Source organism: Phalacrocorax aristotelis, chromosome W (genome assembly GCF_949628215.1).
Source record: "Phalacrocorax aristotelis chromosome W, bGulAri2.1, whole genome shotgun sequence".
In the NCBI taxonomy this organism is placed as follows: domain Eukaryota; kingdom Metazoa; phylum Chordata; class Aves; order Suliformes; family Phalacrocoracidae; genus Phalacrocorax; species Phalacrocorax aristotelis.
In genome coordinates this window covers 5389644-5408703 of record NC_134310.1, presented here as the reverse complement: position 1 = coordinate 5408703, position 19060 = coordinate 5389644, and the positions used below count along the sequence as shown (strand labels likewise).

At 49.8% G+C, this 19060-nt stretch overlaps 1 protein-coding gene across 5 annotated transcripts in view; it reads right to left on the bottom strand.

Moving 5' to 3' along the window:
- Positions 1-19060, bottom strand: part of PTPRS (protein tyrosine phosphatase receptor type S) — a 171622-nt gene that overhangs the window by 22155 nt on the left and 130407 nt on the right. For 2 of the 5 annotated variants that reach the window (XM_075077583.1, XM_075077581.1), the window contains exons 11-21: positions 18238-18543; positions 16605-16798; positions 14209-14326; positions 10051-10641; positions 9284-9381; positions 8508-8761; positions 8020-8113; positions 7575-7790; positions 5622-5779; positions 2757-2869; positions 302-349 (exon numbers count right to left, since the gene is read on the bottom strand). In XM_075077583.1, the coding sequence (XP_074933684.1) occupies positions 302-349; positions 2757-2869; positions 5622-5779; positions 7575-7790; positions 8020-8113; positions 8508-8761; positions 9284-9381; positions 10051-10641; positions 14209-14326; positions 16605-16798; positions 18238-18543 (2190 nt within the window). The remainder of the gene's footprint in view (positions 1-301; positions 350-2756; positions 2870-5621; positions 5780-7574; positions 7791-8019; positions 8114-8507; positions 8762-9283; positions 9382-10050; positions 10642-14208; positions 14327-16604; positions 16799-18237; positions 18544-19060) is intronic. The other 3 variants (XM_075077584.1, XM_075077585.1, XM_075077586.1) reach the window with 3 other exon arrangements.

Genomic DNA, 19060 nt, shown 5'->3' with positions numbered 1-19060 from the left:
CGGACAGTGTCCCACGCTGCTACCAGGGGCTCTATTCTTCTGCTGCTGTGACTACCCTTGTCTTGCAAAAGGCCTGTTATTTGATACTGTAAAACTGGAAGTGCAGTTCAGACAAACAGATGGCACAGAAAAGGGATGAGATGGGCAAACACCGCAGGAATACAGAGAATTCAGCCAAAAAAAAAAGAAGAAATAGTAACAGGAACGAAACAGAATCGGAAAGGAAAGCAACTGAAGAGAAAAAAATAATAATGGGGGGAAAAAATGAAACCAACAGGAACAAAAACACACAGGAACTAACTTTCAAAGTCAAACTCAGGGTCACTGAGAGGGCTGCTCAGACCAGAATCTGCAGAAAACAGTAAAAAAAAAAAATAAATAAAATATACACTTTAAAAAAAATTTCATGCTAATAAAAAAACAAAACCCAACATAAATCTAAAGAGGAAAAGAAAGTTATTTTTTGTGCTGATTAGGCTAGGACAGGATATCCAAGATGTGCTACGCTTTCCCCCCTCCGAGCTGCCCAGATGCTCACGCACGCTCCCATTCCCACGTCCCCCCTCTGTTTTGCTGCTGGGGACAGGATAGAGACTCTCTGCTTGCTGGACCTGGGTCATCTGGCTGGAGAAGAGCCTACAGGCCCTCTTCTAAACCACAATCTATTTAATTCAAATGGCTTTAAGTCAGACGGCACCTATGGAGTCCCCCTGCGAACTGCACCACAATCTCTCCATCACCACCAACACACTTCAAGCTCTGATTTTCCACCCGCTTCCATTTTTACCCAACTGTTTGCAAAATTCTGTGGGAGGCAGGTGACCAACTCTCCCAAAGCCTTTAAAACCTCGTACTGCTTTACAAACTATATAGCAGAATGAACTAGCTAGATAAACTCTTTGGCTAGCTAAATTGATAAAGAAAAGGTGGCACCATCTTTCTAAAGCTAGGCCGGACAAAGCCAGGCAGTCTTTTGAGATCTGCAGACCTTTGCCTAGCAGAGCCTTAATGGCAGGTTTGCATGTCTTAGCTACCTTTTGCAAGCCTCTGAGACCAAGAATTCAGAGGTACAGCATGACCAAAACAGCAGGGTCAACAGAAGACAGACTCACTCATCTATCGATCCCATTAACTGAGGCTCAGAAGTGCCCTGAGCTGACTCCGCTATCCTGTGGGGACAGGGGGAAATACCCAGTAAGGGACCACACGAAACAGCACTCCCAGCTGCTTCTTAGCACCCAGGCTAAGCTGGACGGCCCCAACTTTTCATCTCAGCATAGGTTTCACACGGAGAAGTGCAGCTCGCTCTCTCGGGTCTCACGTCAGCACCTGGTGCACCCAGAAGCCAACGTGAACGCTCCCAAAGGGAGCTCCTGTTTGCACCCTGTATGTAACACCGAGCCCTTACAAATACAGACCGCTGCTGAGCTGCAGCTGGGGGCACTCAAAAAAAGCTGGGACAGCAGGATTCTCTCAAGCTTCCCAAGCAGTGTCCTGCTCAGCCCCTCACATGCTCAGAGAGACAGCAGACTGCTCTCCTGCTGCAGACCTCAAACACCTTCAGACTCTCCTGCAAGAGCACCACTGAGTAAGAGCTGATTTAGGGACCTAACGGCAGCTGAACTGCTCTGCATTCAGTCCCTGCATACCGGATTAAGCCTGCTTCCATCCCTCAGCTGAGACTCCATCATTCCTAATCTTGGGCTGATTCCAACGCGTTGTTCCTAACTCTTTTTGATACGAAACCCTCAGCTCAGTGATGCCTTTGTGCTTCCCCACAGATCCCTGCCCTCTGGGTATGTACTGACTTGCCAACCTCACCCTGAGAAAACTCAGACAACGCTAAGGACAGGACTGGGATGGGAAGGGGAAACAGGAGCCGCAGAAACATTACTAACAAGCACAAAACAGCAAAAAAAAAATACAAACAAACTGAAAACAACAGCCAGCCCCAAAAAAGCACAATAAATTCCCCTCCAAATCCTCAAGCACCAGGAACTCGGAGGCAGAGGTGTGCCCCAGCACGCAGGCACTGTTCAGCATCGCCAAGTGTCTGTCTGTGCGAGGACATGCCCGTGCTGGGCCGTGTCAGCGGTGGCTTGCAGAGGTGCCATGCAGGCAGCTTAGACATGCATGTACATGGGGACACACGTATACAGAAAGGAGGGTGCCTCGAGCTTCTCTGCCCAGGAGTGAAGTGCAGTTACGGCTGTTCGCAGGGATGGCATCTGCACTAAGCGAGGAGATGCTGCCTCGTCTGCGCAAAGCAACCGGCTGCCTTTCTCTCTCCGCACAACCCACAGGGCAGGCCTGGCTCCTCACACAAGTGTTTTGGCACGTGTGCAGAAAGCACCAGTTACATGTGTGGCCTGAGCACCGCGTGCCGGGCAGCCCGCCACGCTTCATCTGAACCACCCCCGGGGATGTCCCTGCACGAGGCACGGTGCTGCACGGCAGCACTGGTGGTCTGGCAAACTTGGTATGGCCACGGCACTTGCAGCTGGGTACTTAGCCCAGAATGCACCAGTTTAGCTGGGTATCCAGGAAAGCCCGTCTTCCTGCCTTGCTAGTGCCTGTAGAGCCTGTGCAAGGTCCTTGAGGTTTCCTAGCAAAGGTTTCTTTCAGCAGGCTTGCTTAGCAGAGGCGAGGCTTTGAGGTTTCTTGGCAGCCTTCAGGCAGGCAGGAAGGGACTAAGGAAAGGGCAGTTGCTCCACTCCTGCCTTCCCAGTGAGAAAGGCTGGTTTGCAGCCGGTTACCTGGAGTTTGGAAGTTGATGCGCCTCATTTCCACAGGGTCCTTAGGGTGGTGAGGGGTGATTTCAGCGTTGTTCAGGAGGCACTTCGTCCGCGGCTCTGAATCTTTCCGTTTGCTTTTTAAAGAAAAAAAAAAAGGAACAAAAAAACGAAAAGACAAAGCGTCTTAGCTTATGGGCCTTTTAGTCTTTTCAACTACTCAAGTTCAGACCTGAGATAGCTCCCACTGAGATCAGGGCCAGATGCAGCCAAGGATGCAAGTTACATAAAATGCATCAGAAAAGGGATGAGGTTTGGAAGGGTTTGTCAGGGCTGTATTTGATGGGTTTACAATGGCCCAGCAGCTTTCAGACAAGTCTGGAAGTTCCCCCTTCTCACAGCAGTACAGACAGGCAGCACGGAACAGCGGAGGTGCTGTGAACTCACACCTCAGCCTCCCGGCACAGACAAGCCTCCACTGAACTCTGCAGAGCTCTGCAAGCAGAAACCTTCCAATTCTGGCCAAGCCATTTTCAGCCTGAAAGAACCAGAGCCAACATAATCATTTGGAAAAGTACAGGATCTCCTGGCCATGACCTTCGACATAAAGTACTGATATTGCTCTGTTGGCTTGTTCAGGAGCTCTCAGTGCGTTGCTGCAGACAGAGAAGTCAGAGCAGTGGTTTTTCAACCTTTCTTGATCTGCAGAATACTAAAACTCTGGGTTCAAAAAATACCAGCGTAGACACATCCTCTCCCATCACAGCTGTGCCTGCTGAGATCTGCTTCACCTCTTTGCCAGAAGCTGAAGCACGCTCCAACCTGCCAGCTGAGCTGCACGTGTAAGTGCTTCCTAATATATTTTGCTCAAAATGGGTTAGGTTAGCTGAGGCAGTTGAAAAGTCTTTGCTGACCTGGCTCATTCTCCTTGGAAAGAACTTGGAAGCAAAGCCCAGTGCTGATCTGGAGATGCGATAACCTCTGGCAAGGGAACAGTGACAAGCTGCTGGGAGCAGAACTTCTCCAGCGGGCAGAGAACGTGTACCCACACCCTGAGGCTTGCAAATAATGTCCTAACCCTTCTAGCAAGATTGCTGTAGAGCTCCTCGCCTCTCCTGCTTGGGTTGCACAGAAGCCTCCAATAATATTCCTGCAGCAATAATGGCAATTACTTAGGCAGAGAGGAGGTTATTCAGTACATTTTTAGCTGTCTCTTAATGTCATTAATAGCTAGAAGAAGTGGCATGAGCCCTGCCAGCACTGCATGGGGCAGCATTTTGGAATTACACCACTTTGCAGTTTGGGAATAGTTTATTTTTGCCGCAGTTCTGAAACCGCTGTTAATAGTTCATTGGCTAAACCCATCAGTTACTTCCAGTGAAAGCTCTCCCAGCCTCGGAAATGGTTTGAAATCAGTCTCATTTTTGCAGTCATAAATGAACTCTGTCAGAAGCCCCTGGCTGATGGGGCAAGGACAGCTTTTGCGGTGGGGCGAGGACAGCTCGGCTGGTGAGATTCTGCTTCCAGTTCACCAGTGGCTCAGGGACAGCCTGTATGGAGCGGTCAGACATGGAGAAAACCCGCTTTCAACTCTGACTGCAACACAAATGGGTGTTTCTCTGCTCCATTAACCCAACATTTTATGAGCCGTTTACTGTCTCTGCTGCTCAGCTTGAGAAAGGGCCGTTATATTTAGGAATGGACAAGCAGGAGAAAGATGGGCTTTCTTTGCTTTTTCTGCCCTGATTCATGGTAGGAACTGTACCAGCAAAGCCCCATCACCACATACAGTGAAACACTGCCTAACACATGGCAAGAAAGAACCTAAGTAAATGGCAAATCCGGTGCTCTTACCTGTCTGGCTTGCTGTCCAGGAAAGCAGTAAGTGGAGAGAAGACAAGATAAATGTTCAGGTTAGAAAGGACTTGCAGAGGAAAGGGGAAGCATTTGCTCAGCTCTAACCCTGGTAACACAGGGGGAAGGTGGGACCAGCAAAGATAACCCATTTAGACAAGTGCTAATGAACACCAAGAACCACCTGAGTCCCTGGCCCCAGAGCACTTGTGTGTCCAGCAGCTTCGCACATGCTGGGATGCAAAAGACACACCCATGTGGGTAAGCAAACACACCTGTGCAGAGGAAAGACAGAGCAGGGTTAAGAGATGTCCCAGCTAAGGACACCCCTGCATTGGCCATAGATGCCCTCCTGTCCCTTTTCTTGATCTACTTTGCTCAGGATCTGCTTCCTTTCCTGTTCTCTTTCATTGCACAGTGTGGCCTACGTGTGCTCAGGGGCCCCCCATTCCCATCCATGCACCATGAGCTCCTCTGAAAGCCACGGAAAAGGGAGAGATTTCCAGGGGTCTTTCCTTCCTCTCTCCTGCAGACTCACACTACACCCCTGCTGCTGCTGCTCTCGTCTCCCAACTCCAGCTGAAAACCAGTTTGGGAACAATGGAGGTCTCTGCTGATCCACAGCACAGAGGTGTTTCTCTGCATCACCCCCACCGTGCGCGCACACAGAGCACAGGAAGGGGGGCCCGAGGATGTGGCTGTGAGCAGCTCTTCTGGAGGAGACAGGCAAGAGACCTGACAGACTCACTGCGTGTATGCCATGACAGACTGTCTATAGACAAGCACAGCTCTACTGAGAGTGCTATGGGGTAGACTCTGAAGCAGCAAGTCCCTGCAGCCCACTGCTAACGCCTCCTGTGCCAGTCAGACCCTTCTGTTTTGGCATTTGTGCCTCAGGGCTCAGCACCTCTCTGGTGCTGGTGGAAGGATTTGTCCTCAGCTGACAACAACAGGACCAAGGAGGAAATTCCCTTTAGGGGCTAGAGCTGGGGACATTCAGAATGGTCACAGATCTGGGCAAGAAGCATCTCTTACTTTTTGTAGAGTAGAATGGCAATGACGATGCAGATGATGAACACCACGGCCAGGACGGGCCCAATGACCCAGATCAGCCCTTCCTCTCCATCAATGATCGGCTGTGGGTCAGGGTTATCCAGCTGGATGGGGTTGGAGAAAGGACTAGCAGCGAAAGTCTGGAAGACATGAGAGATTGTGGAACAGAGTTCAGAGATGGACCGAGGACTGAAAACAATGGGCAAGCACACAGTGTTCCACAAGAGAAATTGCCAGAGAGGATGTGAGCTCTCTGCAGCACAAACCAAATAATAGCAGAGAAAAATGCCCTCTTCAATCTATAGAGAAAACTCTTCTCTGTGAGCATCTATGTGACGGTATCTTCTTCCTCCAATGCTCCAGGCAAGACAGGCCACTGAAAGATCACATTCACAGGAAGCTGTAGGCTGCCTCATGCCTATGGCTCACCTAACCTTGTAGCCACGAAGGTGCTTTTGGAGAACCAGTTGACTGTGCCTATGCTCCACCACATCCCTGAGCCCTCGCCACTGCCACAAACACACACATTCTATGAGCTCTCGTGTAACCATCTGGATTTTGACAGTCAGATGGGATTACAGAGAAAGGGGGAAGGGATTAAACCAAGAATTAACGCTTAGAAACAGTCTGGTCACTTGAAAAACCCAATCCTTACAATTAAATATAAATTAATAAAATGCAATATGTCTCTTCTGCTCCCTCTGCAGCGAGCTGGGCTCTTGAGGAGAATCAGAGGCACACTCAAACCCATCAGGGTCCTAACTAGCGGGCGTTGCCTGCCTGTTCTCGTGAGTGCTACAACCTCCCCACCCCAGGAAGGCTGCATTCCCTCCCATCTTACACAGAAACTACAGAAACTCAAATGCGCAGAGGAGAATGGCATGCCCTGGTTTGATTGAGAAGTCTGGGACAGGACAAGAACAGGAGCTGGGTCCTTGGGCTCTGGGTCCTTGAACTCTACCAGCTCTCAGCAAGGCTGAAATGCTGCCACGTACTTGGGAGCTGCTGTGAATCCAGGCTGTTGTGAGGGAGTATGCAGTACCTTGTTCTAAAGCAGAAATTACCACAAGCTGCAGTAATCCGATTGAGAAACCCATTCAGAAGTGTGTCAGCCTAATCCTTTAATATCAAATACACAACTAAATATTTATTTGGGAAAAAAACCCTCTGAAAATCCTTAATTTCAAATAGCTCCCTGCTACAACTCCATAGGGGGATTTAAAACCAACAAAGTATTAGATTGCTTCCTATTGTGCATGAGGGAGGAGGCAGGTAAATATTCAAACAGTTGTTTTCATAAAGCGAAACACAGCACCACTGAAATCAGCAGAGGTGCTGAAGTGGTAAAAAGAGCAGAGAGCACAGGTAGTTTTTCATTTAAAAATGCTCCCCTCTGCTTGGCGGGGAACTCAGAAATGACCAGGGTGTGTGACACACTGCTCTCAAAGCAGGGTGTAAAGGGTCATTGCTCTAAGGAATACACAGACAGCCTTTACAAGAAAATACTCTTTGTAAAGGGGTTTGAGTGAGGGATCTCTGAGCTCGAGTGTAGCCAGAGTGGATAGTTCAGTACTCCCCCATTCTGGACTCGGATCTGGAGCCACAAGTCCTGCCTATGGAGACTGGCAAAATGCAGCAGCAGCGCACCAGACGCTTGCAATCATTAGCCCGCTTGCTTGGAAGAGCACGTTTGCTGCATGCAGACACAAGCACAAACAGCTCCAACAGGCACATGCAAAAGCTCCACAGCTGGACTGGAAGATCTTTACAAAGAAAAAAACCTCAAGCTCTGGCATCTGGTGGGAGAGAGTTACAGCCAGGAGGGCACCAGGGCTGCTGGCAGCTCACGAGGGAGCAGCTGCTGCCTCTGGTCGATAATGGGGACAGAGGGGCACAAGCATCTGAAGAGGGCAAGAGAAAGCAGACAGCACTTACGGCCTCAGGTTCCTGGAGCACTGCCAGGATGAAGATGACATATTTCTGCCCTGGCTCCAGGGCTCTGTTCTCAAAGTTGTCGTAGTGCTTCATGTCCCCCAAGATGAAGTGGGAGGGGAGGGAGCGAAAACGGGCAGCAATGTAGGGCTTGGGGAAGTCCAGTTGTCGGGAGTGACGCAGACTTCGGCGTCGGAGCCTGGCAATGTCCTGAACGAGCTGGAGGAAGCAAAGGAACATGCTGAGCCCTGATGCCTTCAGCACCATCAAGGGAGCAGGAAGGAAGGAGAGCCAAAGCATCCCTCTCAGACTGGCCACACCTTAGCTACTCAGAACGTGGAGCACAGATACCCCAAACCCACCCTTCCCAAGCTCTCAGGTCACCATCCCATCCATTACAGCTCTTTGCTCTCTCCCTACAACTGTCTTCAGTTTCACCCACGCTCACCTCCTCCAGGTCCATCTCCTCAGGGCTGCCCAAGGGGTTGAGGAACTGTCCTCCCCGGGACTTCCTCAGAGGCACCACCACAATGTAGTAAGCCCTAAGAGTTGGGAATAATCAGAAGAAAGAGAATGAATTAATCTCCTTCTATGAGCCACAGAAGAAGAGAGGGCACACACTGATGCGGAAGGCTAGGTTTGCCCAACCAGCAAACCCCTTATTTTTAATTTAGCACAGTTGTTATTGCTGCTCCTGGCACGAGCCTAGATTCAGCGGCAGTCCTATATGACACAACTCCTTATTTACTCCCTTTCCATTTCTTTAGCATCCCCTTGTTAGCTCTGGGAAGTAGCTCCAAAAGACCAGAGTAAGCAAGGCTAAAAATGCAGGGAACACACCCCCTGCCGCTGCCCTTGCGGGTTTGTACGGTGGACTCCAGCCATCAGGGCTGACCCCCATGAGCACCCCCCGCCTGCAGTTTAACAGAAACCTACTGGACAGGCACAGAGCTCTTCACATCGGGGAGAATCACCACCACGTTGCCATCAGCATCAGGCTTGTGGGTCACTTCTGGCTTCCTTGATAACATGTCAGCAGCGGTCCAGGCAGCGACGTTCTGCTGCAAGCCACCCATGCTATTGCCCCGGTTCATGAGAGCAAAGTTGTAGAACGTGCGGGGCTTCAGGTTGGTGATGAGTTTCTTGGTGGTGCGGCCGTCCACATCAACGTTCAGCCCGTTGTACTGGATCTGTGGGAGGCAAAGAGGCAGCAAAGTTGTACCATGAGCAAGGCTGATACTGTTCAAGCAACCAAACGCCTTCCTCCCCATTGCTTCAGTGTGCAGAGACCACGGGGCACTCGGCTGTGCCATGCTCCATCCAGCTCTGCCACAGCTGGAGCAAGCACAGGAGTAGGAGGCATTTGAGTGGGAAGCCATCTGTCTCTTGTGCCCACTGCACATGAGGGTCCCCAGGTATAAGGCAGATGCAGGACAAAGCCTTGAGACTTTGCTGGAAGAGAAATTTTTATCCAGAAATGGGAAAATTGTGGTAACTTGCCTAGGGAGACAATGATTTTGTAACAGAGGTGGGAATGCAAATCAACAGCCCTGATTTTCAACCCATGTCCTTGATCTAGGGAGTAACCATTATCTGCCCCCATCTGAGAACTGAATCCACAATTCCTGCTTACCACCTCTTATTCAAACCAATGGACAAGACTCCCGGGAAAATGAGAAGGAACACAGTTCTCACTCTTCCCTTCCACTTGCCTTGTATGGGGTGGGAGAGTTGTAATTCTCAGGAAACTCCCAGCTCAAAAGGACAGATGTCTTTGTCACCATCTTCACCTTGAAGTTTTTGGGTAAAACTGCTGAGAGAAAAGTGAGGAGGAAGGGGAGAGAGAAGAAAAGGCAGCAGAGGGAAGGAAGAGCAAGAAAGAGAAGGAAGACAATGTCAGGCACTGGCAGAAAGGCCTGCCAGTCTGGCTCTGGCAGCCACTGCAGGAATGGAAGGGCTCGCTCCCTCCTCCACACTTTGCTTGAGTTTTGCCAAGGCCCATCTCCCAGCGCTCCCAGTCCCCATGCCTAACCCCAGGGAGGGGTGAGGGAGGGTGCATGGCTTTGCCCACACACTTATGGGTCTGGGTGGCTGCTGCAGGAACGAGGTGCTGGCTTTCTGAACATGCTCAGGTGAGGAAACCCATCCCAGGTCACGTTTTGAGGTTTTTTGATTTTCCTGTTTTCTTTTGGCTGTTTGCAAAAGCTGAAGAAAACGCTCTTCCCACCTGTGTAGCGACTGGCCCCCCACTTCAGGTGCCAGAGAAAGAAGGGTGTCCGGACTTAACTTAGAAGAAAGTGGTAAAAGGGACTTACCTGGCACAAGGCAGAGAGGAGCTGAGGGACTGAGTGTGAGACCAGAGTGCTTTGCATTTACTCACGAGCCTGGCTGAGCCTGGCTTGACCTCTCCAGCTCTCTGCCTCCCGGCACCAGCCCCGGTTACAAGGAGAGAGAGGGAGGAGAAACCGGTAAGTCCTACCTTGATCCAGCTGGAACGTCCGATACTGGACAGTTGGGCTGTACGGCCCGGGGCCTTTACTGGTGTGAGCACGGATTTTAACATCATAGGCGGTGTTGGGTTTGAGGCCGTTGAGGGTGTACGAGTTCTCTGGGGAGGGGGGCAGGTCTTTTTCCAGCGGGTTGCCGGGAGAACCGGCTTCCCGGTAGGCCACGGTGTATTTGACGATGGCTCCATTCCTCTCGGCCAGCACGGGGGGGAGCCAGCCAAACTGGACCGACATGGAAGTGATGTTGCTCGCCTCGAGGATTTGGGGGTAACCCTTGGGGATGTCTTCAGGGGTGGTGAGTTCCTGCACAGCTTCCTCCCCAAAGCCAGCCCGGCTTTTCACGGCCAGCTTGAAAACATACGTGGCGCCCTTGTGGATGCTGGGAGCAGTGTACTTATCCTCCAGGGCCGTGAACTCCAAGGTAGCCAGAGGGTCAACATCCTTGCGGCCAAACTGGAGCCGGTAGCCCATCACCTGGCCTTCCGCATCCAACGGAGGCTCCCATTTCACCAGAAGAGTGTTCTCCTCTGTCTGGTGCACAGACAGGATGGGCTTCCCTGGGACTGGGAGAGAAGAGGGACACCATCAGTCAAACGTGGGACAGGGTGGCTGGTGAGGAGATGCAGAGATTCTTAAGCTGCAGCAACAGGTTCCTCAAATCAGAGGCAAGGTTTCAGCTTGACTCGGTGTACTTTAGTGTATCCCGCTGTAAACCGAGCTGCTGCTGCTGCTGCCCACCCGCTGTACAGGTGCATGGTCTCTATCAAGTTTAGGAAATGAGGTGCATTGCCAGTGTGTCAGCTGTGAGGTGCTTACACATTTCTGGAATCATTTTCTTCCCTTTCCTCAGGATGGAAAGGTGTGCAGAGTCCTCCCTTATCACTGGATCACTTACTGTCCCACACTGGGAAGAACAAACTCAGGAATCCTGACTCCCAGCCTCCTGTCCTAATCACCTGAGCAGATTGCTTCCCAGGGCAGGGAAGAATGAATGCAGGAGTCCCCCAAACTCCCATCCTTTCTCTCTCCCTCTCTCTCCATTACACAGCACAACTCATGCAGAAAGAGACTGGAACAGATTGGCTCCGGCTGGGAAGTCCAGAGCAGCTGAGGGTGAAGTAATGAAGGATGGGAAAGGAAGTCTGGGCAGCCCCAGGTCCTGAGCAGCAGGCACGAGGCCAGCTAAGCGAGTCTGGCAGGCATCTGATCACCCAGTTGGGTACAGAAAGAAGGAATCACACAGAGAGTGGAAACAGAGGCCAAAATCTGTGCGAGGCAGAGGGTAGGGAGAGTTGCTCCTTACTCTGTGCAGTTTATCCCCTCTGGAGGAAGGAAAAAGACAGCTGAGTATTGGTGTGTTTTCAGTCAGCTCCCTCCTTAACCTGTCAGTTAGTTCCTCCACATTTGGGGGGATATTGTAGGAGCTCAGCAGTGCTGCGCCTCTGTCTTATGAGCCCTGGCACTGCCTGGCTGCTAAGCAAGCCCACAGCCACAGTTAAATGACATGTGTAGGTCCAGAGGCTCCTGAAGCTGGAGAAACCAGAGCATTAATTCCAGCAGCTCATGCGTCATTTACACTCAACTCCACTATTAGAAATCTAATTTCCTTCTCTCCGCCTTAGTGTTTCTTCTGGTCGAACAGGAGGAGGGAGAATGGAGTTAGGAGAGATCCCGTCCCACTCTAGCAGAACGAGTCTGAGTGAGGGTCAGCAGGTTGGAAAGCTGTGGGCAGTGTGGCTAACGAAGCGGGCAGGAGGGCGCTGGCAGGGAAGGATGCTGCCCACGCAGGGATCCTGGCAGAGTCAGACTGGGGAAGCCACTCTGCCTGCTGCATCGACCGACATCGGAGCGTGGGGATGAGGGGTTGTCTCTGAAACAAACGCTTTATGCATTTCAAACTGCCAGAGAATGGCTAGGAACAGTGCTGGGGGAGCTCCCTTGGAAATGCCGAAGCAACACATTAAAGAGAAAAACAATGCCATTACCTTTACGTTTTGTTTTTTTATCACAAATGTTACTATAATCAGCTGAGCTTGAAAATATTACATTTGCACAACAAATATTGTTTGAAAGAAAGGTGAGAAGAAAGCACGGGGGGGGGGAAAGTGTTTTATTTGGCAATTGGTTTGGACAGTAAAGGAGAAAATTGGATGTATTACTGTATTTAAATTCAGCCCCTAGCCCTGAATGATAAAGAAAGAAATCTCTCCTCTCAGAAGGTATATTGACTCAACACTGCAAAGAAGATAAGAATGTTACAGAGCCATTTGAAAGATTTTTTTAAAATAGCTATTTCAAGTTGGGGGAAATTGAGTTTTGGGTAATAGCTGCTGTGCCGGAGAAAACATCCCTCTGTGACTGATCACCTGCACTGCAAATCCTAATGGGGAGAGATGAGGGAGGGTGACAAGAGAGAGTGACAAGGGAGGGAGGCAGAGAGAAAGGCTCTGGGAGAGAAAAATGAAAAGGGTAGAGAGCCTCTGGAAGAAGGAAACATGAAGAGAGAACCAGGGAGCAAGTGAGAAGAAACATGGGCAAAGCTGGCGGGGGAAGGAGAAGGCGGAGAGTGAAGGAAAAGGCTTCTGGCAGTGCACTGACACTACAAGGCATGAAGAAAGAAGCCTGGATGCTGACATCCAAACGCACCCTGCTTTAACATCTGCAAGAATTGGTGTCCTGGAAAGCAACCTTGTTCTCCTGTGTACTGTTCTCTTAACTAGGCAGGAGAGGCAAGAGGGGAGAGAAAGGCTGAAATCCCATTCACTTGTCTGAACACAAGAACATAAAATGAGATGAAGATGTGAGTTAGGACAGGGAAAAGGCAAGGGCAGCCGTGGCTCCAGCCCTGTGTGTTCCAGGCCAGGGCTCCTGAGCCTTCTCTGTCCTGTGCGCTCGGCTGAGTGTCTGTGCTGCCTCTAGAGCCTGAGCAGAGGTTTCCAGGTTAATTATGCTCACTGACCGTAGGCCTTCAGTCCCTGCAGAGGCAAAGAGCAATATTCTTCCAGAAACAAGGGATGATGTCAGTTTATGTCAGCTGCTACAGGCAGGGTAAAGACGACTGCCCCAAAACTAAGAAGAAAATGAACAGATAGCCAGGGTTGGGAAGTTAGTAGACAAAGAAAAGAAATGAAAGGGGGAGAAAGGCATCATCTGACAGCAGGAACAAAGGAAAGAGCATTAGCAAAATGGGGTGAGAGGAGGTAATGAGAGCCCAACGAGAGATGGGCTGGACGAGGGACAACTCCGGGTTTGGGAAGCGTAGTCTCCCTCCACTGCACGAAACCCTTCCCATACTGCAGAGCAGTGCTTTAGCTGTGAGAGCACAAACCACAGGAATGCAGCTGCTGAGAGGTGGAGTGTACACCTCTCTTCTCCTGCAGCACAACTGTTTGGAGGAGCAAGGGATACCCTGTTGCCCTCTGTCATTCCTCTGCTCAGGCCGTGCCATTCTAGCTTGGCACCACATCCTCTGTACTGAGGCTGACAGACACTTTGCCACGAAGAACAGGTCAAAGGGAGGAATGAATCTGGGTGGTATGTGCAGACAGAGCCCAGGTCCCAGAAACACTTGCGAGGAAAGGTCATTACTGTCAGTACTTTTCCCTCTGCTAGTCCTGAGCAAAGAGGAGATGTATATTCAGACACGATACTAGAAGAATAGAAGAGTGGGCAGTATCAGCCACCACTGGCTTCCTGCTGCTTTTCAGATCTTTGCAAGTCAACACCATGACAGCAGACCTCTGGCTCTCCTGTTCCCCAGGGTACCTGTGTGCACCAACCATCAAAGCTACACAGTCTCAGACCAGGCAGAGATTCTCTTTACTTCTGGTGCACTGGAATTTACAGCGCAAGAGATTATAAGCAATGAATTCATCCTCTGTTGCATTTCTGGGTGTGTCTGGGCTTTCTGCAGCACTGGACAGAAAATTATGCCATTTAGTGAGGGCTAAGTGTGAGGAATGAAGGCGTTTCTGCCTTACAAGAAATAATTCTGTCTGCAGGGCAGCGTGGCATTTGTTGCAAGTCTGTCCTTTATGAAGGGAGTAGGATGGAAGAAGCTGAGTCTGGAGGAAGAGCTTCTTGGCTTTAGGGAACTGGTGAATCCCACCAGTTCAGGAAAAAACTCTTACCTGCACCCTTCGTGGTGACCACTTTTGGTTTGCTGCGAGCACCATCTCCCTTCATGGTGTAGGCGGCTACGGTAATGGAATATGCAGTCTCAGGCTGGAGCCCAGCAATGATCATTTCCTGTTTGTGAGATTCCAAAGGAAAATCATATAAATATTCAGGTGCACACGGCACAGGTAGATCTCTCCTCCTTGCAGGAGTCTCAGCCCTTTTCTAGCATGCAGGAACATTCACTGAATTGGAAACCACGAGACACTCTGGGGCAACTGGGTAGATGTGGCAACTGGCAGGAGGATGAGTGCCACACTCCCTTAGCTAGAGGCACACACACCTCGGATGCAAACCGTCCCTCTGTAAACACAGCGCATCTCTGTGGGGCCCTGGTTCAATGCGTTCTCTTCCAGATCTACCTCTCACACACTCCCTGTCTCAACACAAACTGCTTCAGCCATCAAAACGCTGTTGCGCTCTTCAAAGCGTTCCTCTTCGCTATGCCATCTCAGAGGAGGTCTCAGCGGTTTCAAGGAGATTACATTTTTTTTCTCCATTACCCCCCTCCCTTCTCTCCTCAGAGATATTTTTTTTTAATGCCTTCATAATATTAAAGGGATTGCTTTAACGCAAAGTGCAAGACGACATTTTCTACTTGCACGCTGAAGCTCTCTGCTAAATCCCCAGCACCCTCCCTCCATCCTCTATCAGCCTCACCACACCTAGCTCCCAAGAGCTTTTGTTAGAACACTGGCCTCAAGAATAGCCCTTTCCCATGGAGTATTCAGCCCTTCCAAAGGGCTGTGTTCTCAAAAGGGATACCTGTGCTAAATCAAACAGGATGGGAGCATACGCAGCAGGGTTTTCTCCAAGGCCCTGAAAAGGAGGGAGATGCGAATATTGCATACGTTTTATGGCCTTCCTCTCCCCTCATTCCCACTGCCACTTTGTGCTTTCGATATTAAATCTCAGAGCAGCATTTGGGAAGAATTTGCTCGCCCTGAAAGTATCTATATTGCCCCCAAGGCTGAGCAGGGAGTGGAACAGCAGAACTTCAAAACAGCAAGATTCTGATCAACAAGTTTGGAAGCCATTAGCTACCGAGACAGCTCTGTCTTCTAGAAGTCAGGAAACCTGTTCTGCTTTCACACTTGCCACTGAGTTTAATTAAGATTTTAGGCAAGAGACTTTGCCTTTCATGTGACTCGGTTTCTCCACCTGTAAGAGAGGCCCCTCGCTTTTGTAGGGCACTTGGCAATCTCTAGGAGACATGAATGCACTCAGTTTAGTACTGCATTATCTTGGGACCCTGCCATTCCAAGAAGGAAATGCTTTCTCCTACTGCTTTGTAGCTCTAAGATCACAGAAAGCATGTAGCATTTTAGCAGAAGTAGCAAATACCAAACAGCCAAGCTGATTTCAAGGCCTACTTAAAAGGTAAAAGCACCAATAGCGATTCAGTGCTTTGTACCAACGAGGATCTAAGAATCTTGGCCCTTTAAGGGCACAAGGCGTTTGTTCATGCCCTGATAACTAGGAATTCTGGGGCTTTGAATACCCAATGCTTTTCAGCCTATGTTTTTCAGACACAAGCCAGAGGTGCTTGCAGACCAGCCCATCTTTAAGCGTATGTTCAAGGCAGTCCCAAATTCAGTGTCCCATCTGCCTCCTCGTGGAGGAGCAGGAGTCTCACTTTTCCTTCGGAGCCGAGGGGAAAACCCTGCAGTATCGCTGCGTGCTGACAAACTATGCAATCACACAGGGTTGCAGAGCAAAGTGAACGGGGTAGGGACAATGCATGGGAACGCCAGCGACAAGGCTTTAACACAGGCACACTGGCACTGCCAAAAAATCAAGGAAAAGGAAAATATCACATCACAACAGGAAGTGGGAGAAGGGAAGGGACAGAACCAGGATGGGAGGATTTTTACTTTTTTACTTACGTATTCAGCAGTGTCATCTGTTTCCCACTGGGCAGAGAACAAGAGAGGTTTTGCACATGAGAATACAAGAGGGGAAAGAAGGGAAAGACAGAGACACAGCATGAGGAAGGAGTCCCTGAGCAAGCAGCCACACAAGGTCAGAAGTTACCAGGCCAGCATGAAGGAAGAAGTAGAGTGGGAGAAATGAGTAGATTCCACTGTGGCCTTTGCCTGTCTTAAAAGACTTCCCAGACACAGGGAGGATGGATGGTATTTAGTTCAGTGCTGGGACAGCAGTTCATACTCTTCCACAATAGCTATTGTCTGGGAGTGCAAATGAACTGCAGAAAGACAACATATACCTTGTCATAGAGACACTCGTCTACTTTCTCCAGCATTACGCTGCTTGGGATGAGACAAGGCGGCTGGAGCACCCACCCCCTCAAACCTTCCATGGGAGATTGGAGTAGGAGGCGAGTCCTTACCTGGGCATCAGCCAGCATGATATCCTTGATCTGGGGCAGCCCCCTGGCCTCTCCATTCTCCATGCGTACATAGTGGACCTGGTAGCCACGAATCTGGCCATGCTGGCGGTTCTGGACTGGAGAGCGCCAGAACACTTGGATTGCGGTTGAGTTCAGGACCTCCACCTCCACTTTCCGAGGTGGCGCACTGGGCACTGCAAGGAAGGGAAGGAAGGGGTAAGAGTCATTTGGGTATTTCTAACTGGAGCCTGTCGCTTCACCTATGGGACATACATACACTGAATCTACAGCCCTGAAAGGAGGGGGAGACTTAAACTAGATATCCCCTCATCTGTCACTGACCTTAACTCAGTGAAACAGGGAAGCAGTTCTGGGGGATCTAATCTGCATGGCTTGGAGATACGCATGGCAACAGGCCCATCTCATAGCCCAGCCATTCTTCCACAGGCTCCTTTGCCCCCAGTTTGCTCAGACGGAAGAAACCATATAGTTCCAGATCACATTCTGAGGGCAAAGCTGATCTCTAATGAGCCAGAAAAGCTCTGGTCCTGCCTGTGGGGCGTTAGGGTGGAGAGGATGCGGAGGGGCACTTGCCCTTGGAGTTCCTTTCTCTCTCAGGCAGGGCAGGTGGGCTGGTGGTTACGCTGCTGCATAATCTCAGGACAGGAAACAAGAGACGTCTTGGATGGAATTTGGGATGAAGTTTTGGAAATGATGATGACAATGATAGTAACAATAATACAGTGCATGACAGCTTTATCTGCAAGGAAACCGTACTTTCCCTGAGCAAGGTATTCTACCCATTTGGATGTGGACAGATGCTCAGGGAAACCCATGCTGGGGACAAACCTGTTGCTTTTTTAAAATTCTTTTTATTTGGGATGGAGGAAGAAAGCCTGAGAAGTTTGGAATTTACTTATGTTATTTACTTGACCTACATTATTTGAGGGCCTTACCTCACGTCACAGTGAGGGTGCTCTCCCGACAAGCACACATTCATATTTTTTCCTGGGTTTATTTTACTGTAGAAATACCAGGAAAGTTCAAGTCTTGCTGTCTGTGTTTGTGCTGAAAAGTCTCCCAGCTGGGCCACTAAACTGGTGCCTGAACTGTTTGTCACTGAAGGTTTTTTGAGCTTTAAGAAAGAGATTTTTCCTTTTTACCACTAACCAAAACTTTGACTTGAAGAGGCACTAGTAACAAGGAATGTGTGGGAAGCACTCTTAATATTTTAAAACAGATTCTGGCAGCAATCGTCTCCTCTGATTTAATTTCTTTGCTGCCTCAGCTGCTTCTTTGCTCAGTAAGAACATCTTTTCAGGAAAAGTGGTGCAGTTAAGGCTCAGAGGCTCGTATTAAAAAAACCACCCAGAAATCCAGAAGACCAACCCTAAAGCAGGGAAGGACAACCCTACAGAGCCAGTGCTCAGAGGGGCTTAGGGAGATGGCAGCCAGGATGCTGCACGTCGCGTACCGGAGGCCGCCCTGAGGCCCCGTTCAGGCTTTGCTCTCGCATCACTCATCAGCCACAAGAAGGGACTCGACACGTCCCCCCCCCGGCGTGGGGAAAGCCCACTCCAGGGACACGTATTCACCAGGGGACTCAGGGGAAAACCAGAAAAAGCGCAATTACCATCTTCATCTGTCCGGATGATAACCGGCGAGCTCTCTGGGCCCGGCCCCACCTCCGTATGAGCCACGACAGTGATGCGATACTCTGTCCACTTCTCCAGGGACTCCAGTAGGATCTGACTGGTGGTTGGGGGGATATCATTCACCTCCTTAAGCTCCGTGTCCTCAGAGTCCAGCGCTCGATAGTAGACGCTGTATCCAGCCAGGACGCCATTTTGGCTTTCGGCCGGAGGCGGCCGCCAACTTACCAGAATGGCGGTGGATCTGGTGCTGACGCATTTTACGTCTTGAGGGGGGGCAGACGGTTCTATGAGGGGGGAAAATTCAGGAGGGAAAGGGAAGAAGGGGGAAAAACAAAAGATGGGAAAGATAAAAGAAAAAAAAAAGGAAAATGATAACAAAAAATCTAAAATAAAACATACAAAAATTTGGTTTAGGAAGATAAAATTAGAAAAGAAGAGAGCTTTTTGTTGTTGTCTTTTTTTTTTTAAATGAAAAGAAAAAAGCCAACAGAAATGAAATGGGGCATCAAAACTGAAATGTTATAAAGCAAAGGACTAAACCAGCAAGCGGGCTAGCCAAGAGGGGTCCTGCTGCTTCTAGTAAGTGTGGCTGGCACAAAATAAGCACCCAGCTTTACCCTATAAAAGACCTTTCCTTTAGCTCCCTGTTCTACAGCAGTCTGGCAAATCCTGCCCTGGTAAAACACTTGTTTCCAAACTGCAGTCTCTGAGATCTTGAATTTCTTTGAAGGGATCTGTGAAAAGTAAGTAAGAAAAGCAAATCTTTTGCCAGGAGGCTTAAATTTAAGAGTCTATACCTTC